This window comes from Danio aesculapii, chromosome 7 (genome assembly GCF_903798145.1).
Source record: "Danio aesculapii chromosome 7, fDanAes4.1, whole genome shotgun sequence".
NCBI lineage: Eukaryota > Metazoa > Chordata > Actinopteri > Cypriniformes > Danionidae > Danio > Danio aesculapii.
Window position 1 is genome coordinate 50,430,723 of NC_079441.1, and position 23,953 is coordinate 50,454,675.

Consider the following 23,953-nt stretch of genomic DNA (forward strand, 5'->3'; position numbering starts at 1 on the left):
AATAGACTTACATATAGTAATATGTAATATGTGTTAAAGCTGACAGCATACAAATACAGTATAACAGAACGATTTATCTGATGATACAGAAAATAACAATTTGCAAATGTTAAACAAGATATCAATATACAAATGAAGCATCCAAACAAACAAAAACATTCAATCTATTGGTCTACCAACCTGACAACATAACAAATGGCATTCTATGACTATAAATAAGCTATTTAAGAAGATAACAATACACAAACTAGAATAAAAATATATATTCAAAATCCAAACACTGACAAGTCTACAATATAGAAATTTCCAAATCCAACCAACATTCAGTAACGTTACAATCTACAGTCTAACCGAAAATATACGTGGAAACAATAATATAACATTAAACGACATGACCGAGGGAGATACTAAAATCTTTAGTGTCTTTCAGCAAAAGCACGTCGAAACAACCATATAAAATAACCTAAAATTATACTTTTGGACAGATCTCGACGCTAATGTCAGCGATGGTCAGACACTTTATGCAGTTTCTCTCCGTCATCGGACGCTATTAGAACACATTCTTTTCAGGTAACCACAGCAACGCTACCGCGCCGGCGCCATATTCTTAAAGGCCCAGTGCGCAATTTCCGTGAAGCACTGTAGAATATAACAACAATAATTCTGTAAAGGATTTGGGTGCCTGAAACGCTATCTACTGAGTTTATAAATAATAGCAACTTTGATTCTCAAGCTGACTAACTTTTGTGTGTTTATAAATCATTTTGCTTGCATACATCTTATTTTTCAGGCAAATAGTAAATTAGTGTAATCTCTAAAAAATAAAATATAGTTGAGTTTAAACATCGTTGAATAACACTGAAAGGTTTTATCATATTGTTATATTTTAAATTATAGGCTATTGCTGTTGGTTTATCAAATTTGTTGTATGTAAAACATGTATTTTGACAGTATTCAGCAGTGTGTAAACTGCACTCGTTTTATTATTAGATAAGATCGCAAAGATTTATTCTTCATTTCATGCAGCTGTACCGTTTCATTTTTTCTTGAAATGAATATTGTTTTGTGCCGAATCACTGTTGTTCATTTGTCATTTTCTTTTTCTGGTAAGAATATAACAGTCTTTAAGTGTCATTTATAAGGGATTTACAATAAATAATCCTCACTTCATAAGTAATGCATAAATAACCCTCACCCAAAACAGTAGGAATAAATCAAACACAGTAACTTCCCTCATGAAAAATAAAATGTATTGGAATGGTGTATTAATCGTTTGCTTACACGATGTAATTTTTACATCGTAGCTAATTTATTACGATGTACTTGTCTGAGGTGTGTTTCCCTGTTTTTCCACATGCTCCATGCCAATCTGCCAAAGAGAAAGTTATCTTGTCTTTAATTAATCTCAATACGTTTCTTTGGGAACTCCATTGTGCAATCTGTTCCACCATAAAGAATAACATCTTTATTCTGGGATGACCACTATTAACTAATACTCTTACGTATAAAGAAATAACTGTAACTAAACTATTTACTGGAGCAATGCCCATTTTTACTGGGGCACATTCCCCAGTAAGTGGGTTCTAGCAACACCCCTGTGTTTAGTGCATGCTTAAAAATAAGAAAAACTCATAACTGGTGTAATTTCATTAGGAAGCATCAAAAGTCCAATCAATTGCAGTCTGAGGCTTCCATTAATGATCCAGTGTGGATCATCAGAGTCAGTGTTTTGTACCAACTGTCCTGTTTTTCACTGGACTTTACACTGGCACAATAACATTGGTGAATTCTTGCTCTGTCCTAAATGACAAACACAACTGCCATTTTGTCACTTCCCAATTTGTGAATATAAACATCCCTTGAGAATATGATTACACCAACAGACGCGATCCCTGATTCAAGCAGATCGATTCACTCCGACATACATCTGCTTAAACACTTCATAAAGTCATAAGCAGTAAGAGTTCCTTTGGGAATGCTCACTTGAGTTCTCTTCAGTCCCCTTTGTCTCAAATGTTTATTTTATCCCTCTGGAAATCCCCTGAGCAGCACTTAAGATCCATCATGAAATATGCACTGAACTCTGCGCTGTCCTCCCTTTCTCAGAATCTGACAGGCTGTAAGTGCATTGCTCACGGCGAAGGGCCTGGTACGGCCACACCAGGAAAGTGTCCCAGTCCAGGCTGTCAGCAGGCCTTCCTCACGTTCCTTGCAGTGGTGTGCGCTTGCAGCATGATCGGAGCCATGGCCCAGACCCCATCCGTCATCATACTCATCAGGTAATGCTGTGAGAAACAGTACATGTAGGTATATATCACTGGTTTCTTATATTGAACCAGCCCTGATCTGTGTGTTGTTGGTGTGTGCAGAACTGTGAGCCCAGAGCTGAAATCATACGCCCTTGGAGTTCTCTTCCTGTTGCTCCGGCTGCTAGGTGAGATATTTGCAGAACAAGTGACATCTTTAGGTGTTATTTTACACATTTGCCAATTAATCTGAGCATGCATCCTTAAAATATAGCTTTGACGATTAGCACACAGAGATACACATATACATAGACAGTGTTCAGCATAACTGAGTACAGCCCATTTTGAAAATGAATATTTATCTCCATTTCTCAGTGAATATAGGCAATGTGTTTTGGTGCATTTAAACAAAACAGATTTATTAAACAGATATATTTATTAACATAATATTTTAGTCACCAACCATATTAAGAAATGGAGAGATTATACAATTAAATTCAAGCAAAATATTGCAGAATAAATTACAAACTACAAAATATCAACTAAATTTTTCATTCTTTTGTTTCTCTTAATTTTTCCACTTTTTTAAATTTGTATTTAATATTTTTCTATAACGTATGAATTTGGGTGTACTAATTTTTGGAGCGTTATCGTAAGTTATTTTATTTAGGTAAGCTCCAGATTTGGCTTCAGTACTGAGTAATCTAATGTATATGCACAATTATAATGTTGTACAGCTTCCTAATAAAAATATGAATTTAAAAGAGAGATTTGTAAGGGGTGTACGTACATATGCTGAACACTGTATATGCTCACATATCTGCTTGCCTCTCAAAATGATCATTTTCCCACATAATTAAAAACAGGCCAGTTTTTAGTCATCTCAATACTGTAAAACACATTAAACAGAAATTAGGCTTCCTGTTGTACTTTCCCTGATGATGGAAGAGCATGGACTCAGAATTAAACACGGATGCAGACATTATGCCACTTCATTATGTACAGTTGAAGACAAATTATTATGTTTAAAATGTATCTTTTTTATAATATTTTGTTTAACAGAACAAGGCAATTTTTGGCAGTATTTCCTATTAGATTTTCATCTGATCTTAAATATACAGTTGAAGTCTGAATTATTATGCCCACTGTTTATTTTTTCTCCAATTTCTGTTTAACAGAGATTTGTTCAACACATTTCTAATCATAATAGTTTTAATAACTCATTTCTAATAACTGATTTATTTTATCTTTGCCATGATGACAGTAAATAATATTTGACTAGATATTTTTCAAGACACTTCTATACAGCTTAAAGGTACATTTAAAGGCTTAACAAGGTTAATTAGGTTAACTAGGCAGGTTAGGGTAATTAGGCAAGTCATTGTATAGCAGAAAGATGATTAACCTCTACCGATTTGCAATCAGATTGTCAGATGATTTTCTGACACATCAGAAATTTTTGTCAGCCCTCATAAGGAAATCACACAGTTGAATCAGAGCTAAGAACCGACTGAGTGGAACTCTGTTTGAACCCTCACTATACCTGTACAAAAACAGAATAAACGGGGGTGCAATATTAAAGGATATATTCTAGAAAGCACAGAAACAATTGAAAGCAAATGATGGTGTGATAATTATGATCATTTTATAGTTCATTGTGGCTTTTAGGTTCTTCCTTATCATAATATGAAAGTGTTTTATTTTGATGGGTTTGTAAAGTCTGTGACTGTAAGAGACTTTAAATCATTTGGGCAAAAGAAATGATAAAGTTTACTGAATTAATAAGGGTAAATTGTGTTTAATTATTTTATACAATGTTTTTTTACGTTTGATTATTGAGTTTCTATACTTCTAATACTGGTAAACTCCAACTGAAAATCATAAAAAAATTTTCATTCTTGTTCTGTTGTTTTCATCTGTGCTTTAACCTATTTAATTTGATATGATTTTGTATATTTAATGCAGATGCACTCCCCTACAAATGATTCCGATCAATATAAATTAAGAAATCTTTCTAAATAGGGTCACCTTGTGAAATCATATTCATATCGCAATATATATCCAGAACAACGAAATAAACATCGCATTAAATACCCGTTTTTTCCAATATCCTGCAGCCCTAACATGTAGTGTGAAGGCAGGTCAAGCGAAGTATAGCAGTCAAGTCACTGCTGACCAATCATAAATGAATCATGAGCTTTGTCTTTACATCGCTTGTGATAGTCCTTTACAGTTCAAGTTCATATATGGAAATCAAATTTCAGGCACAAATAACAGCAAACAACCAATCAGCATCAAGGATTGGGACAAACAATATAATTATTAAGATTAAAAGTTCCATTCTTACAGTTTTCAACTTGAGTTAAATTTTTCTGATTCGCCTCTGTTTTCCATGCTCCAGGTTTCATTCCTCCACCTCTGATCTTTGGCATTGGGATTGATTCCACCTGCCTGCTCTGGAGCTCTATGTGCGGCATTAAAGGAGCCTGTATGCTTTACGACAACATCACTTACCGCTACCTTTACGTCAGCATCGCCATCGTCCTCAAATCCAGCGCCTTCATCCTCTACGCCGTCACCTGGCAGTGTCTGCGTCACAACTACTGCAAGTACATTAAGAATAGTGAGGACTACCTGACACCGAGCCAGCTGTTCGCCTCCAACCTCACGCTGGACAACCTGGGCAAAGACATTGCGCAAAACCCTTCCAACCGCACCAAGTTCATTTACAACCTCGACGACCATGCCTGGAGCGAGAACATGGAGTCAGCCATATAATCCCACCCCAAAGAGGGCCATCCGGCCGATATGCACACGCTAGCTTAGTCTCATAACGCTTTTATTCGAAAAACAAAGGCCATTTCTGCACATTCCCACTGACAGGGAGAAATGGGAACTCTTTTGGCGTATCCAGGGTGTTTTAACTAAACCGAGCCAAATGAATTTGACTGTTACTGTAGTCAGGACTTGCATATGCTGGATAAATGATTCATGATGGAACGCATCCATCATATTAGGGTGTGTTTTGGGGGCTGTTTACACGACAACGTTTTCAGCCCAAAATGCGAAATTTTGTATGCGTTTTGCCTAATCATTTTAAGAGCGTTTTTTTGGAATGAAAGCGCATAAATCTGAAAACGGAGGTTTTTGAAAACGGCACCATTGTCGTGTCCGTGTAAACACCCGAAAACCAGCCGATTCGAATGTTATTACTTGATTGAATGGGTGTTATCAGTGGTTATCAGCTGATAGATATGGGCCAGGAGGGGCTTTCTGCCTACTGGTTGGCTCAGAAGGTTGTTATCATCCATCCACATGGTTAATCAGCTATAGATCACATACAGCTGCGGCCGGAGGTTATCGAGAATTATTTATATTATTTATTAAATTTCCCATTTATTGTATTTTATTAACGTCTACCCCTACCCCAATCCTAAACCCAAACATCACAGTAATGTATAAACAGATATGGATCTAGAGTCATCTCTATAAGTATAGCTGAGTAACCATGAGAATTTTTTATAATATTTACTAAATTCCCCATTAATTGTATATTATTAAAGTCTAACCCTATCCCAACCCTAAATCCAACTGTCACAGTAATGTGTAAACAGATATGGATCTGGAGTCTTCTATTAGTATAGCTGATTAACCATGTGGATGGATGATAACAGCCTTCTGAACCTATTAGTAGGCACAGAAGTCCCCTACTGGCCCATATCTATCAACTGATAAGCACTGATAACGCTCATTCAATCGAGTGACAACATTCAAAGCGGGTGCGAAAACGATGCATCAAAGTCTTTCAGAATTATGATGCCATGCTCATGCATGGTACATGTTTAGGGAGGTTTAGATTAAAGGCTAATGCGAACAAACCCACAACAGTAGCTGAGTATGTGGTAGTGTGGTTGTTGTTTGCTTAGGCTAAGTTTGGACTTACTTTACATTACAAGCAAGCATCATACACACAGAGCAAATTCTACATACACACCAGTGCCAAGGGTTGTTGCTAGAAAGGATACAGCTCCGGACAGGGAATTAATTATGATAGAATTTAATTAGTGATATTATTTAAGATATACATATAGCCAAAGACAATAGAATACACAAGACATGTCACTCACATAGTTTTCAATGGCGAAATGTGTATTAGTCAAATGGCAAATGAAATCATGCCTTCTAGTACAGGAGCCAATCAGCAATCGCTATGGACTGGCTATTCTCTGGGAGAGGGGCTCAAACCAGACGCGAGTTTCTGCAGATTTTGTGTGATTCGAATGTTTAGAAATGAAACTAAAAAGAAAGATGTTGTTTAATTTTATTGGTGATTCCTAATATAAGTATCAATGGTAAACTTGTCAAGCTATTTGGAGAATTTCCCCATTCAAACAGAATGCCTGAGCATACTGTGTGAGGCATTTCAAAGATGGCCGCCGGGTGAAAATACTTAATTTAAAGGGACTTTGATGTAGACTAGTTGTCAGTGCGGTAACACATATAGTGCAACTGGAGAGCGGGCGTCCTGAGTTCAAATCCCAACTAGCAGACCTTTCCCGATCCACCTCCCACTTCACTTCCTTTCAATATACAGTCCTATAATAATAAAAGCAAAATGTCAAAAATGACCAGATCCACACTTACCCTAAGTCTACCCTCACAGTAACTTAAAAATAGTAATAGTTGTTGTTAACTGTAACAAACATTATGCTATACTGCTATACTGATGTGCGCATGCCCAAGTATCCGCAGCTGTATCCCTTCTAGACTTTACCAACGACTTGTCGTCACTTGCTTACAGGTACTGTTTACTATTAAGGACACAGCACCAAAAAATTGGCATACGTAATACTGCATTTTTGACTGTTTTCGCAGTTGTGTTAATGCGTAACCTTAAAAAAAAAAAAACGCAAGAAAAAAACCTTTCCATTTTTGGCTACATCGCTGTCGTGTAAACTTAGCCTTAGGTTGCAGTTCCAAAAGTGAACAATTATTCTTCCATTGATCGAAACTAGCCCCAGCTTACATATACGAGCACCTTTTTTAGGTTTTATTTTGGATGGTCTTTTTAGTATTTTTTTAAAAGATGTAAAAAAAAACTGAACAAATATTAGCATATAAGTTCTTTGAATATTAGCTAATACGTTTACTTGAATATTGTTGAGGCTATGGAAACTTCTGTCTATTTTTTTGGAGGGTTTTAGAAGGCTTGATGTTATTACTCGATCTCGCCTGTGTACAGTCATTAGATTATAAAAAAAGACAGACACAAGTGCAGAGTTCACACACGTCATGTCTCCTATTAATCAGCCTAAATACATAATAGTGAACATTTTAGGCCCGTGTCCGTGAAAACGTATAGCTTGAATAGACGAAAAGGTTCATTAACTTTGTGATGCCTCAGTGTGTGCAGTGGTCCAGAGCGCCATCTAAAGCCACATGTAACATTAACCAGTAGCTGTTTTCCAGCAGAGGACACTGAAGGATGGAAGGATGGATTTATTTCATTGCATGCAGGTATTGCATGTTGATGCATCAGAGCAGGCGCATGGGATTTGAATCGTTTTGGAGAAGGTAGACATTTCTCTTCTATTACTCCAGCATCTCCTTAAATGGTGTGTCATACCGCGTGCAGAGTTACTAATGTATTACGACGCCTTACATTCTTTGTTTCTTTGACTCCATCATTAAGGAAATTATAGCTCGGAAGACCAAATGCTAGGATTAACGAAGTTTTACAACGCTTAGTGGTAAAACGTTCGTTTCTTTAGCAAACGTTGCAATATATATATATATATACATAGATAAAACATATGGAAATTATTTATGAACTATTCAAATATCAATCTGAGTTGCATTAATTATATGAACGGATGTTCAAAAACCACTTTAGAGTTAATTCATACATTTTTGTATGACATTGGACCTAAGAATTTGTTTCATATACTTAGAACTTATTTTCTATGCTTTTTTTTACAAAAAGAAAATAAATAAAATGTAAAAAAGAAGGGGGAAGGTGGTGAAACCATGTCAATGTAACAAAGCTAACAAATGCTTTTTGTAGAGAAATGATTTGTTTCTGCTGCTTTTCAAAGACAGTTTACTGGACGCAAGTAGACTGAGCAAAACCCAAACCCATTATCACCCTTCATGTAAATGGCTTCCCAAGCACATTATTTTAATGCACTGCAATATACGCTGAAACGCTTGATAGCTTGAATGTTGAGGCCGGTGTCAGTACAAATGGGATGATATAAGAATGATGTCATTGTTTATATAATCATTGCTCTCTATAGATAATTCATTGGCGTAAAAGTGCCAAAGTGATGCCATTTAAGTGTTCTGAGTTCTCTGCGAGACGCAGTTTTTCATAATGCTGGAATTGTAAACGACCGCAAGATGCTTTATTGTATTGTACGTAGACATATGTGATATCTTAAGCAACCATAACACCTTGTACATAATGACATTTAAAGTCTATTCTCTCCAGAATGTAGAACATAGCGATGCTTTAGGCTTTACAGGTGATGTCTTAACTTCGGAAAGAATATATATATATATATATATATATATATATATATATATATATATATATATATATATATATATATATATATATATATATATAGTTACATGCAGATGGAGATTATGTTATGCCTACAGAGGAATGTTGTGGTATATTTTTCTACCCATGTCTGTATTATGAAGCTTATATGTAATGACCATAAAAGGTGTACGAGTTAAAAAAAAAAAAAAAAGACAAATTACATGAACAACTATCTGCACTAAAAAACATTGTCCTTGCATCTTTATTATGAAAAACGTCTAGTTTTGTTGACCAAGAAAAGTTGCTTCACACAAAGCATTCCTCACAAAACACGATTCTACATGAAAATGAAACAGTTATTAACAGGCCTTTGTGCTTCAGTTCAAACTTAACTCAAATTTGAAAGGTTGCCTGCATTTAGGAAAAGTGCTGGTGTAAGGGGTCAAGTGTTGATCAAAAAATTAACAAACATAAAAATAAATATTAAAAGATATGAATTCATTCATTCATTCATTTTTAACCGCTTTTCCAGGGCCGGGTCGCAGGGGCAGCAGTCTTAGGAGAGAACCCCAGACACTTCCTCCAGCTCCTCCGGGGAGCTGACTTCTCTCAATGTGGAGGAGCAGCAGCTCTACTCCGAGCTCCTCCCGGGTGACAGAGCTCCGCACCCTATCCATAAGGGTGCACCTGTCACCCTGCATTGTATCCGAGATCTTGTCCTTTCGCTCTTAACCCAAAGTTCATGACCATAGATGAGAGTAGGAATGTAGATTGACCGGTAAATCAAGAGCTTCGCCTTTCGGCTCAGCTCCTTTACCACAACGGACCGGTACATCGACCGCATTACTGCTGCCGCTGCACCGATCCACCTGTCAATCTCACGCTTCATCCTTCCCTGACTCATAAACAAAACCATAAGATACTTGAACTCCTCCACCTGGGGTGAGGACTTTTCTCCAACCTGGAGATGGCAAACCACCTTTTTCCTGTGAAGCACCATGGCCTTGGCATTGGAGGTGCTGATTGTCATCCCAGCCGCATCACACTTGGCAGCAAACAACCCCAAGTGCATGCTGAAGGTCCATGTTCGATGAAGCCAACAGAACAACATTGTCTGTGAATAACAGAGATGAGATCCTGTGGTCTCTGAACTGGGCCCCCTCCAGCCCAAGGCTGCACTTCGAAATTATGAACAGAATTGGTGACAAAGGGCAGCCCTGCCGGAGTCCAACATGCACTGGAAACAAGTCTGACTTATTGCCGGCAATGCAAACCAGACTCCTACTCTGTTCATTCTGTTCCACAGAATGCCATCAGGAACACAGCCAAATCCTTCTCCAAATCCACAAAACACATGTGGACTGGTTGGACATGCTCCCAGGAACCCCAGAGCACCCTGGTGAGGGTATAGAGCTGGTCCAGTGTACCACGGCCTGGATGAAAACCGCATTGTTCCTCCTGAATCCTAGGTTCAACCATCAGTCAGATCCTTCTCTCCTGGACCCCGTCATAGACTTTCCCAGGGAGGCTGAAGAGTGTGATCCCCCTGCAGTTGGAGCACATCCTCCGGTCCCCCTTCTTAAAAATGGGAACCACCACCTCAGTTGCCCAGTCCAGAGGTACTGTCCCTGACCTCCATGCGATATTGTAGAGACGTGTCAGCCAAGACAGCCCCACAATATCCAGAGACCTAAGATTTTATATGAGTATATAAAAGAAAACTAAACATAACATTTTAAAATACATATGAAAATAAATTTAAAAAAAATCTGTCTTCAGTATTTTTTTAATGCTGGGCATCACTTTCGATACTTCTTAGGCACCGACTGCATTGCTTTAATATTACTGAATCAGTATGCGATTCGTATCAAATTTTGATACCTAACGTAGAGCATGAATTCAGCTGTGACTGGAAACCTGCTATACAAATATCCATAAATCACCAATGATCTTAAACATGAAATTTTCTTTTAATTGATTTTCAATTAACATATTTTAATGCAGTGCTACTGGAATAAATATCACAGTGATATGAAAAGCTGTGTCTCTGAATCACTGATCCAAGGGCAAAGGGCATTTGTTCACATTATCAGCTGCACAAAGTGCTAGCTTATTATTAAGCAAATGGTACATTCCAGATTCAAACTCAAGGGGCTGTTAAAAAAAGACACGGGGACATTCAAGTCTCTTACACATTTCAATTATTCATGATAACTTCATTACGTGTTCTTACAAATACTTCATGTGCTTAGTCATGGAAATGATTTGATTTATACCGTCTAGACACATTAAAGGGATAGTTCACCCAAAACCAAAGTGTTTCTTTGCTCACCTTCCATGTCATAAACCTGTTCGAGTTTCATTCTACTTTTGAACACACACACACACACACACACACACACACACACACACATACTGGTTTTTGTGGTATATAGGGACTTTGATCGCCAAACCAGTTTTTTGCTGGTCTATGGGGACACCCCTTTCCCGTTGACTTACAGAGATGATAAAACCATCAAAAAATTTGGTTTGCTCTGCAGAACACAGATATCACTTTGGATTTCCTATACACACATCAGAACGTAAAATACTACAACATGATATTTTGCTGGTACATAAGGACAGCCACGCCCCCTCCTAAAATGTTCCCGCCTATAACATAATTGTGGTTTACATGATCCGACAGGTTTATGAGAACAATATTTTTACAATACACAAACGTGTCAGTTACCTGGATTACAGGGACTGATGTGCTTTACAGGTACATGAGTGTACACACATACAAATCTGTCAGTACGCTGCATTACGAAGCCTGAGGTGGTTAAAGAGTACTGACTTGTTACACAATACACAACGGCACATTGTCCTGCATTACATGGACAAATGTGATTTACTTGAACATTATGATACACAACACACAAACCTGTACATATCCTGTCTTACCAGGACTGAGGTGGTTAAAGAGTACCAGAGCTTAAACACAATACACAGCACAAAATACAACATTACAGGGACCAATGCCTTTTAGAAGTACTTTAATTACAATTGCAAATTACAAAATAAAAACTAACTATAAAGTGGAGTTAGTCTACTAACCAGTCCACTTATGAGTGAACAATTGTAATCTTACAATGAAACAAAACATGCCATACAAAAACTGCAGAGGAAATCCACTTACTTAAATGGTTAGTTAAGCCAAAAATTAAAACGCTGTCATTAATTTCTCACACTTATATCGTTCCAAACCTGTGAGACCTTCATTCATCTTCAAACACAAGTGAGGATATTCTGGGTTTAATCTAAGATCTTTCTGATCCACCTATAGGGTCATTGGATATGTAATGTTCAATGTTCAGAAATGAAACAAAAACAAAAATCATATGAAGATTACTTTTGTGCACAAATAAAACAAAGACAAATTTGTTCAATGATTTCTTCTCTCCACACAGCAATTCTGATGAGTGCGACTGAGCTCAGACAATAATAACACGTGGAGATGCATGTTATTTCTTTCTATGCCATTCCGTTCATCACCAGCAACATTCCCATTGCTGTGCTCCCCATAAAGGAGGATGAGAAGAAATAATTGATTAAAGTTATATTTGTTTTCGGTTTGTTAAATTATTTTTAAGACTTTAATTTTAAGTATTATTACAGCTTCTTATGATTACAATCGAATCACTGATATGACATAGACAAATTTGACTGTGTTTAGTTCCGTTCTGAACATTGAAAATTACACATCCAATGACCCTATAGGTGGATCAGAAAAATCTCAGATTAAATCCAGAATATCTTCCTTTGTGTCTGAAAACGAACAAAGGTCTTACAGGTTTAGATAGACATGAGTGTGAGAAATTAATGACAGAATTTTTGTTTTTGGATGAACTAAAACGTTAGGTCAAAAAATCAACTGCAATGAATAAAAATAAAGAAAAATAGCATGCCACACATTGAAAATGTCTCATTTTACAGGCAGTAGGCATGAGATTAACTCAGAACTAAGGCTGGGCCATATATCCTTTAGGTCAAAAAATCAACTGCAATGAATCAAGAAAAAAGAAAAATAGCATGCCATACATTGAAAATGTCTCACTTTACAAGCAGTAAGCACGAGATTAACTCTGAACTAGTGTTGGGTATTATATTGCATACCATTATTGGGTGCATTTCCACATTAAAGCCGTTTGTGTGATCTCTAATAAATGTCCATCAGTGTTCAGATGGAGCAGCGTTTAACACACAGAGCAGGAGTTCTCTGAGAAGATACACAATTCACCTGCAATAATCCATGTGATATCATACATGTTATTGCAAGTGTATTGTTTATCTCATCAATGAACTCCTGCTCTGTGTATTAAATGCTGCTCCATCTGAAACAAGTGATGGACATTTATTAGAGATCACACAAACGGCTTTAATGTGGAAATGCACCCAATAATCGCATGTGATATATCACCCGGCCCTGCTCTAAACATTAATTAACCAATGCAGAGATCTAGAGAATTTATCTTAAGAACAGACCCCCAGATCATAATAAAATGGCATCAAAAGAACATCACTTAGTTTGAGCCTTTCTTTTGAGGCTAATTCCTCTATTTCTCACAAAGTCTCGTATGTTTTGTGCACTGCGTCTTGCCAATGCATCTTCTGCTGTCTTGCATTGCTGGCATTCTGTCATTGTGGCAAGTTTTCCCTTTATGATATGGGCCTTAAAATGCTTCATTACCGCAGCAATTTCTGCTTTAGACCAGAACACTTTCTGGCCTTTCCGCTGGTTTTCATTTTCTGCCTCAATCTCATTTTCTGTACAGAGGAATACATACTTTAGTAAAAGAGCTTATGTACTTACATGGCTGTGGTATTGTTACTTAAAACTCTGGTACCTTCGGCAACTTCAGTGGTGCTCTCAAAGGCCATCTCCCTAACACCTGCAAGACATTGGTTCTATAAATCATCAGGAAACTCAGAAGCAAAGCAAATAAAGGTAAACATTTAAAACTATACATACAAATATATTTTAAAGGAGTTACGTCTGAAATCACACTGGTACTGCATTTATATTTGAATATACATCATAAACCATATGCTATGAATGTGGGTAGTTTAAATGAAATTGGGCAGTCCTGTATCCGCCATGTTATTACGGTCAACAAGATGTCTACTGACATCAGTTGTGCCGGATTTCTTCTATTTATAAGTTCTCTTGCACGCCACAGTGGCGTAGTGAGTAGCACGTTCGCCTCATAGCAAGAAGGTTGCTGGTTCGAGCCTCGGCTGGGTCAGTTGGTGTTTCTGTGTGGAGTGTGCATGTTCTCCCCGTGTTGGTGTGGGTTTCCTCCGGGTGCTCCGGTTTCCCCCACAAGTCCAAAGATATGTGGTACAGGTGAATTAGGTAAGCTAAATTGTCCGTAGTGTATGTGTGTGAATGAGAATGTATGGATGTTTCCCGGAGATGGGTTGCTGCTGGAATGGCATCCGCTGCGTAAACAAATGCTGGATAAATTGGCGCTGTGGCGACACCAGATTAATAAAGTGACTTAGCCGAAAAGAAAATGATTGAATGAATGAATGCCCCATGGGTAGTAATGTGTCCATCCTGTGTAGGTATGAGTACTTCTGAGGATTTCTCACCTACTGTTTTTCGAATGCTATAAATTTGGACTTACTACTCGGCTTGCCTACTCTTTTTCACATACAATACATTATAAGCAAAGTATGAAGTGTTGGATGAAGCTTTGGAGTTGATGGACTTGATAAGCATCATCCTATTTGTATTCCCACAATTACAATACAAGTGCATAACTCTAATTTTAGTACTATTCTTTTAGAAATACAGGACAACATTTCTGTCTGTGATTATATTTTTTAAAAAGTTTCTAGTTGACACATACCAGCATTACTGGAGTCTCCTGCAGCTCCAGCAGGAGCCTCTTCATCATCTGATTCACTTTCCTCAGGACCACTGACATCAGAACCCGTGATATTGATCTCATCTTCAAGTAATAAGGAAATTTAGAACAGGAAAAATATTTACATCTGCATTATGTAGTTGAATAACAAGCAATCATTTTAGGAAACATGGTAAATAATACATATACAAGTGTACACTAGACATAATTCAGACATGAGTTTCATTAAACCTTCCTGCGAGTGTAAAAGCCTCACTGTTCTGCCTACACTAGGATGGACATACCTTCAATCTCAATGTCATCAAGCGATTTGCCTTGAAGAGTAGGCAGGCAGCCCTTCTCCATGGCTAGCAGCAGCTTTGATATTTTTGCCAGCTGAGTGGTGGCTTCTGGCAGCCTGTAATAGTCACGGTGGACACGAATATCATGCCCTAAGAAATCAGCGACCTGATCCAGCTCATTGTTTTTAAGGTTGAGGATTTGGGAAAGAGTTGCCACGTGTTTGCGCAGATGAGTAGATCGGAGAAATTCTGGATTCTGAGCTCCGCATTCACTTGCGTAGACCCTCAGTGAGTCCTGGCCTCTGTAGTGACTTTGGCAGCAGGGTCGGGCAAACAGGAATGCATTGGTGTCCAGCACCCCACATTCACTCCTTCTGCTGACCAACAGCAACAGGGCATTAACCATATCAGGCGAGAGAAGAACAGCCACCTTCCTTCCCCTTTTCCCCCTGATCTCAACTCGACTGAAGTGGCTGCAGAGCTTCTTCTCAAACTTGCTCAGGCCCATAGCAACATCATCATGCAGAGACGTGCCATCCCTTTCATTGAAGCATTTCAGCAGCATTTTAGAGACTTCACCTGCACGTCTACGGTTGAAAACAATAATTCTGGCAAGTGTTGCTTTGGCCAGTTCTGCATAGCTTTGAGAAGATGCTGTCTCTTGTAGTTTCTGAAAAGCTACATACGCACTCTTCTCCAGGAACTGATGAAGGCACTGCACATCCTGAGTGAATGGCAGTGTTGATGGCTTGTTGAATTTGGCCTCATTCAGTGTCACCAAAGCCGTGTGCGAGATCATCTCAGACCACTTTGAGGAGTAGAGCTTTTTGAAGGTCTCTGTCGATGCGATCATTTCCTTGTCTTCCGACATCAGTGCTCGGCAGTGTATGATTTCACAGATTTTATTCAAAGAGTGCCCCAGTTTTAGAGCAAGGCTTGGGCTTTGGTAGCAGTGACTGTCTTCATCATAGCCAGACACCACCTGAACTGCTCGAATGAGTTTATGAAAATTGGCAGGTTTCACAGCTTCTTCAAGACTGTACACAGAAAAATCTTTTCGCAAAGTCAACAACAATCTTCCAACTTCACGGAGTTTTTGCCGAATATACTCAAATTTGGTAGGGTCATGTCCATGTTTGTTAAAGAAAGACTGAGCAAGCTGAAGAATACTCAGGTCATTTTTGACAACAGCAGAAATGTCATCCTGCTTCATTGCACCTAAGAGTTTCCAAACTCCGGGTGATATCCGTTGACTGAAAGAAGACTCTGCCATAGATGCCAGACCCAGGACTCTGCTCCTCCCTTGGTTTTCATCGTCAGTCGTTGGTTTTGAGGGACATCTTTTCAAATGACGCCAAAGATCTCTTCGTACAAACATGCCTTTGCAATACATGCAATGCACAAAATGCTTTGAATCACACTGTGTCTTTGGTGCCCGCTTTATTTTGAGAGCCCCCTCTCCACACTGCAAAACATCAGTGTTATGCTGATAGTTGCCTTTGTTCCTGAGCTTTTGGAGCATTGCTCTGCGTTCTTTTGAGCGCGCTGGGAATGACAAAGCCTGCACAACTTCCATGTCATCTGTATGAGTTTTCAAATGGCGCGCTAACTTTGACTGAGGCTTCCCACAGATGTAACAGTAGTTCTTATTGTTAGCAGAACAGGAGATTTTTGCTGACTGCACACACTGATCTTCACTAGTCAAGCTTTCCCTCTCTTCCTCTCTCAACTCTTTTGCATTTTCAATCTTCTCACTACTGTCCTTTTTACTACGCGGTTGGGGTGATATAAGCACATCTATTGACCTGTGTACCTCAGAGTCCTGCTTTCCAGGAAGATGATGTTCACCAGAACTGGCAGAATCACTGTCTGTCTCAAAATCAGTCAACTGCTTCTCATCACAAAGTAAATCAGACTCTTTAAACACAGATGCTGCTTCCCTGGCCTTTAAAAACCCTTTTCCTTCAGATACATTTAGGGCAGGTTCATCTGATCTCAGAGGTTCACTAAACTTAGAGGATGCCACTTCCTGTAAATCTGAGGGGAGTTTTGCTTGATGGCAACCTGCCGGTCTCGTGGTCAACTCATTTGAACTGTCTGACTGATTGTCTGACTCAGACTGGGGAATGTACTCCTCATCTGACAGCTCATCTTCCTCTGAACTTACTTCCTGTTGTCAAGATATCTGTGATTAATTTACAGCACTGGTAATTATCAAAAATAAGAAAATAAAGTATAGAACTGAATATTCTCTTACACAAGGTGACTCTTTCCATTTATGATGCCTTGAATAGCAGAACTTGTGCCAATAACTGGAGCATACTGTAAAACAAAAGTCAGGACATATTCAACTAACAAATTCTACACCTAAACATAGAATAATGTAAACAAAAAAACAAAAATAACATATTACACAATATTACACAACTATTATTTTCAATGGTTGTACATATCTGGCCATAAATAATGTTCTGACATCTACTGATGAACAAATTAAACAGATATTCAATGACTGAAATCATAACATAAATAAGTGATACTCATTCATTTGTATCATGAATGATACTAAAACTAAAGGTTTATATATGGCATGTTGCATAAAGAATATGATGTTATACTAACGTTTACATCGCAGGCCAATCCACTTCAGTGCCCCAACAGGTCCCACGCATTCAACACATTTGTCCATGCTTGAAAAGGTTGAAGAAACCACAACATGTTTGCAGACCTGCGTAGAAAAAAAACTGTAAATCTAAAGTTACAGCAATAAATATCTGTAATAAAAACATACATGTAAAACTACATTATGAGCTGCATCAATTGGGAACACTGCAAATAGTTTTAGTAAATACATATGGATACCTCCAGAGCTCTTTCAGTAGCACCAAAGTTTTCCTCGTCAGTTAAGACATGCTCTTCGAAAAGCAACATCTGAAAACAATGAAAAAAGCAAAGCTCATGTAGAAATGATTTTTAACATCATTTTTAGAATTTACTGAATCTACAATGCTCATGTTATTACCTTCTTATCACAGTCCGGGTCATTCAATGATGACTGGTCCTTCACCGGAGTCACCTGAAAGTAAGGAATTAGAAATTAAAACAATGAAAATTCCACTACAGACAAAGGATTAACAGATTGTCTAAATAAATAATTAATTACCTTTTCCACTCCTTCAGAAGCTTCACAAACACTGGAGTCCATTACAATTGACGTATTCCCGACATCCATCAGCTGAAAACATGAAATCAAATAAAGAAGATCACAATATAATACTCTAATAATGATAGTAGTTGTAAAAAAAATAGTGATGTTATGAATGATGACAAGGCTGATAATGCCAAATTCAGATATGATAATATTTTTAGCACCATTCAGTACCACTCACAGTACAATTCATAAAAAAACAATTTATGTCTTACAGCGACAGGATAAGTTAAATAGAAATCACCAAATAAATGAGTGACATAAAATTTTCACAATACCTTCTCTTCTTCTGTGACTTCTGACTGGGACACAGTGTTAATTTCAAGAGTGGATGGTTCAACCTCACTAAGTGTCTATAAAACATAAAACACATTTGTAGCATTGATAAAGACAATATGTCTATAAAATATTGTTTCAAAACATTTAAAATAATTGACTAATTTTGTTATATTGATGTAATATACAGTATAATAATCAAGATTAAGATTCAGTAATTAATTTCAAATCAATAATTAAATATTAACCAAGATAATGTCTATGACCATTTATTGACTACATTACATGCATTTTATAATGTCTGGTTGTGTGTAGATTTACATCGGTCATATCATATTCTCGACCTGATAGAAAAACCTCAGCATGTTGTTAGTCTGGTATATGAGAAACCTGCTTTTTTCAGAGAAATTGTACTTAGTTCAAGTACTTCTTTGCAGGTGGGAAACACTGTCTGTGTCAGTTGTCCAGCATGTCTCTAACACACACTAATGCAGCAAAATGATTTAAGCATTTGTTTTCATCAGACATGCTAATCTGTTCATTAAGGATTAACATAAATATTACATGAATATTTTAAATACCTTTACAGCTGCGGTGTCCTTTTCAAGTTTCTTAAGGCACTGGTCATTCTGAGTGTTCTGAAAAGAGAAAAAGATAAGAATCAATCTAATCCTGGAAAACATCATTTAAATTAGATAAAGCAAAGTAAAAATGATTATTATAAAATTAAACAAGTTTTACTTTACTTGAGAAGTATTAGTGTCAATAAAAAATTACATTTAGAGCATTGAAAACATTAGTGTTAAGTGTGGCCACAGTAAGCTGTGAGTTATGAATATTACACTTAATAATCCACATGTATGCAGCCCAAAGTCCTGGGAATAACTAGAACCTCACTGACAAGACCTGTCAAACTAACACATTGAGATTCTTTCATCACGACATTTTAAAACAGTCCTCATAACAGGTGTGAATATACACACAGCCTGTCCTCATAAACCAGGGTCCCTAAAACAATGGTGTAAATATACACACAATCTGGCATCAGGAAGATATTCTCATGATGATCCTCATAAAACTAGGTCCTCATAATGCAGGTGTAAAAATACACACAGCCTGTCCTTGTAAAACAGGTGTAAAAACACACACACAATCTAGCATCAGGAACATGTTCTTATGATGATCCTCATGAAACTAGGTCCTTGTAATGGAGGTGTAAAAATACACACAACCTGTCCTCATTGAACAGGTGTAAAACACACACACAATCTAGCATCAGGAACATGTTCTCATGATGATCCTCATGAAACTAGGTCCTCATAATGCAGGTGTAAAAATACACACAGCCTGTCCTTATAAAACAGGTGTAAAAACACACATACAATCTAGCATCAGGAACATGTTCTCATGATGATCCTCATAAAACTAGGTCCTCATAATGCAGGTGTAAAAATACACACAGCCTGTCCTTATAAAACAGGTGTAAAAACACACACAATCTAGCATCAGGAACATGTTCTCATGATGATCCTCATAAAACTAGGTCCTCATAATGCAGGTGTAAAAATACACACAGCCTGTCCTTATAAAACAGGTGTAAAAACACACACAATCTAGCATCAGGAACATGTTCTCATGATGATCCTCATAAAACTGGGTTCTCATAATGTAGGTGTAAAAATACACACAGCCTGTCCTTATTAAACAAGTGTAAAAACACACACACAATCTAGCATGAGGAACATGTTCTTATGATGATCCTCATGAACCAAGGTCCTTATAACACAGGTGTGAATATACATACAATCTATAATACTGGAATGAACGCACATGTAAAGCAAAAAGGTCACTAACCGCATCTTGTATAACAAATGACCTTTAATAATTTTAATCTAAAATCTAATAGTAAGAATGAACTCTGCATTGGTTTTCATACCGTGTTTCGCCATGGACACTCAGCATCTCCGTAATCATAGGTGATCTCTTCACCAGGACTGATTCTCCTTAATGCAAATAAGCATAAGTGAGGTATTCCATCCACACAGATCGTCTTCATCTTGCTATTTGGGTTAATATGGTCATCGTTTACAAATCGCCCAAGAGAGCCGTCATCCCGGCCCGCATCAACACTAAACAAATGACAGACAAAATTAGCACTGAAAACATAAGGCCAACAGAGATCACAATGTGATTAACAATCATTTAACAGTCCTCACCAAGGACTTAGAATATATAACCAATAATTCTAGCAAAGTATGCACTCTCAGCTATGGAGTAAATAATCAATGACATGGCCACTGCCACATTCTGAATCATCTGACTTCAACAAATATTAACATCAAACAATTGTACATACCAGAGGCGTTTTCCATTGTAGCGAAACTCGAACATGAAAACCTTAAGTGCATCATGGTAAATTCTTTGCCTCTGCTCAAATTGTTCTTTGCTTATAAGTTCACCTCTGTATTCCAGCAGGAAATTCCCTTTTTCAAACTCAGTACAGCTGAACACACCTCTGCCTACATAACAAAAGAGTTAAAAATCACCACTGAGAACAACATATAATGATCCTGGGATACATTTATTAACAAAAGTAACTTTAAAGGGAAGGTTCACCCTCCAAAATAATAAAAAACAACTGTCATTTACTCACCATCAGATGTTAGTTGCATACGGAGAACTGGAAGGGACGTGGGGGTAGGATAAAAAATTGAGTTGGAGAAAAAAAAATAATGAGCGGGAGAAAAAAAATGGGTGGGAGGAAATTATATTTTAAGTTTTTGCGTTCCCTCACAAAGATGTTTTGTGTTCCCTCGCAAAACTTTTTTTCCGCAAACACTTTCTGGTCACTTCATACATGTCAACCCTCCCATTTTTGCCAGAATTATCCCGTATTTTACTATTCTATCCTGCTATTATCCTATGATTAAGTATTTTCCCATATTTCTCATGTATTTTTAAATCTTGAAAGCATGCTGAAATTAAAATCAAATGTCTGCATTCACTTTTCCATTAAAGCTGTGCAGCCACCATCACCCTTCATATGCAACCTCTGAATCAGCGAATGCATAAGCCAATGACTGGTATAAGCGCTGATTGACGCGCTCTGTATGATAAACTGATCCCAGATCAGCTTCTGTACACGCAATTTAAAGAGGAGCGAAAGTGCAGGACACGGATGCATGTTTAAACAGACAAATACTCTTAATAATATGTAAACATGTTCGTCCTGCGTGTTTTATTTTAAACACAACAAATTTTCTCATAAAGGAGCACAAACAGTTACTTAAGTAATGGAATGCTTTCATTATAGAGCTGCGCATTCAGTGACACCTCTGTTATCAAACTAAATAAAAGAGATTCATCTGCTGCTCTTCACTTGTTTCATAACTGAGGTGTCACTTTAAATGGTGTGTACAGAGGCTGATCTGGGATCAGTTTATCATACAGAGCGCGTATACATCTGATTCAGAGGTTGCAAATGAAGGGTGATGACCGACGCACAGCTTTAATGGATGAATTGCAGCCATTTTTTATTAATTTCAGTGAGATTCAAGATTAAAAACTACATGAGAAATATGGGAAAATATTTAATGATAGGATGATAGCGGGATAGAATGGCAAAATACAGGAGAATCCCAGCAAAAAACAGGGTTGACATGTATGAAGTGAACAGGAAGTGTTTGTGGAAAAACAGCTTTGCGAAGGAACGCAATACATCTTTGTGAGGGAACGCAAAAACTTTAAAATATATATTTTCCTCCCACCCATTTTTTTTTCTCCCACCCATTTTTTTTTCCAACCACCACGTCCCTTCCGGGTCTCTGTAGTTACACAGTGACTTCAAAAGAAATGTATAGAGGACATTAAGACACGTACACAAAATCAAACCAGTTAACTCACCTTTAATATCATTGATAAATTTGCACTCAAGCCCATTTCTGTCCTTCCCCAGAAGTGAAAACTGGATGGCCTCCTCCAGTGGCTTGGCCTTTCTCCTTCGCAGCTTCCTTTCAGCCATTATTTGATGTGACTGCTTTAAAAATAAAAATTAGGATTATTATAATAACTTTTGGATTGCGTTTGGTAAGCATATTTTTAATAGTTATCATATTTTTTTCTAGTATTAATGTAAGACAATTATTTAACTGGGACAGTATATGTTGTAAAAGTTGAATATGACACATATGGCATCTGCTGAAACAATTTTCATCTTTTAAAAGCGACTACGACACAATCTGTATTATAAAAAACACTGCAGACATAATAGTCACTTTCTTATTATATGCATTATATGTTTATGTATTTAGATCACATGTCTTTGTTTAATAATCTCATTAAACTATCTCAATCTAGTACTATTTATTAGCACTGACATATCAATATACTGTACTGGGTGAAGCACCTCCTCTTCACATACTGTAGTCATGACAACCCATTATTATGATCCTTAGACTTAAATTATATTGCAAATGAAAAAAAGTTAAAAAAAAAAACACTAATCCACGATGCTTGTCCGACGTTTCTGTTGTCATACTATAAATATAAGCGCGCTAACGTTGTTAGCATCATGAGCTAGCTGCTTTCCGACAGTAAAATGACCCTAAAGCGCCTACAAGGCACAAACAAACAAGCTAAACTATTTAAAAGCAGAATAACTTACCTTTCTTATAATAGCTGCCTCGATCGGGTCGAGCGAGATACGTCTTCTTTTCAGGTGCAGATTCAGCAATTAACTCCCATTACAGCTGTCACTCCATCTGCGGTTCCCAGAAACGGTCACGCTGTCTGCGCTTCAAATTGCAGCGCGCGCCTACTCGGTGTTGCGCGGTAGATTAAAGACGCGTGTATTTAATGCGCTGCAGTTTTATAATGTTGTTTCACTTTTATTCGCGTATGAATTTAAATGAGAGATAATCATAAATGGTCACTTTTCTTCCTGTTTGGATATATAATAAACATGACTTTGCATGTAGGTCTTCGCAGTCTCTCATTACACATCTGATTAGGCCACGTGCAAATGGGTCATAAAAATATTACTAAATAAAAGTAATAATTATTATTTAAATAACATGCATTTTATAACATATATTTTATAAGCCTAGACGTAAACCATTAGGTTATATTTACACTAAAAACATTTTTTCTCTATAATAAACTGACAGTTAAGTTACTTTAATACATAATTACATAGTATTTACAGAATATATTTAATTAAAGGATCACTGTGTATTCATATATTTACATACAGCTGATAAAAGTATCGAAAATAATGTTTAAATAAGTAATAAACCCAATTAGAATCAAATAAACTTACTTGCAGTTGCTCAGTAGCACCGAACTTAAGCCCCGCCCATTGTCGCCATTTTGTTATGGTTTCCCGCTCACAAATGCCGAACTAGCCAATCAGAGGCCTCCATTTTCACACAAGTGTAAAAAATGCAAATTTTTGATGACGCAGGTGTAGTACAAGGTCCGGGCTA

The 23,953-nt window shown here is 37.3% G+C and overlaps 2 protein-coding genes across 2 annotated transcripts in view; one reads left to right on the forward strand and one right to left on the reverse strand.

Moving 5' to 3' along the window:
* slco3a1b (solute carrier organic anion transporter family member 3A1b) overlaps positions 1–8,786 on the forward strand; it is a 43,758-nt gene extending 34,972 nt beyond the window's left edge. Inside the window, exons 8-10 of the mRNA XM_056462098.1 lie at positions 2,107–2,279; positions 2,370–2,434; positions 4,648–8,786. Coding sequence (XP_056318073.1) covers positions 2,107–2,279; positions 2,370–2,434; positions 4,648–5,024 — 615 coding nt within the window. The 3' untranslated portion in view covers positions 5,025–8,786. The remainder of the gene's footprint in view (positions 1–2,106; positions 2,280–2,369; positions 2,435–4,647) is intronic.
* An 11,490-nt stretch (positions 8,787–20,276) lies between these two features.
* Positions 20,277–22,512, reverse strand: LOC130231437 (histone-lysine N-methyltransferase set-1-like). The gene is made up of 3 exons (XM_056460775.1): positions 22,374–22,512; positions 20,827–20,989; positions 20,277–20,599 (listed from the first exon to the last, which is right to left on the reverse strand). The coding sequence occupies exons 1-3, from the start codon at positions 22,489–22,491 to the stop codon at positions 20,401–20,403; spliced, it is 480 nt and encodes a 159-aa protein (XP_056316750.1). The 5' UTR covers positions 22,492–22,512; the 3' UTR covers positions 20,277–20,400.
* Positions 22,513–23,953: the final 1,441 nt, after the last annotated feature.

Coding starts and splice junctions, on each gene's coding strand:
- LOC130231437 (XM_056460775.1), bottom strand. CDS start 22,491: ATGGCTGAAAGGAAGCTGCGAAGGAGAAAGGCCAAGCCACTGGAGGAG. Junction 20,990..22,373: donor ATTTATCAATGATATTAAAG/GTGAGTTAACTG, acceptor TTTGTTATGTAG/GCAGAGGTGTGTTCAGCTGT. Junction 20,600..20,826: donor TACAATGGAAAACGCCTCTG/GTATGTACAATT, acceptor TCATTTGTTTAG/TGTTGATGCGGGCCGGGATG.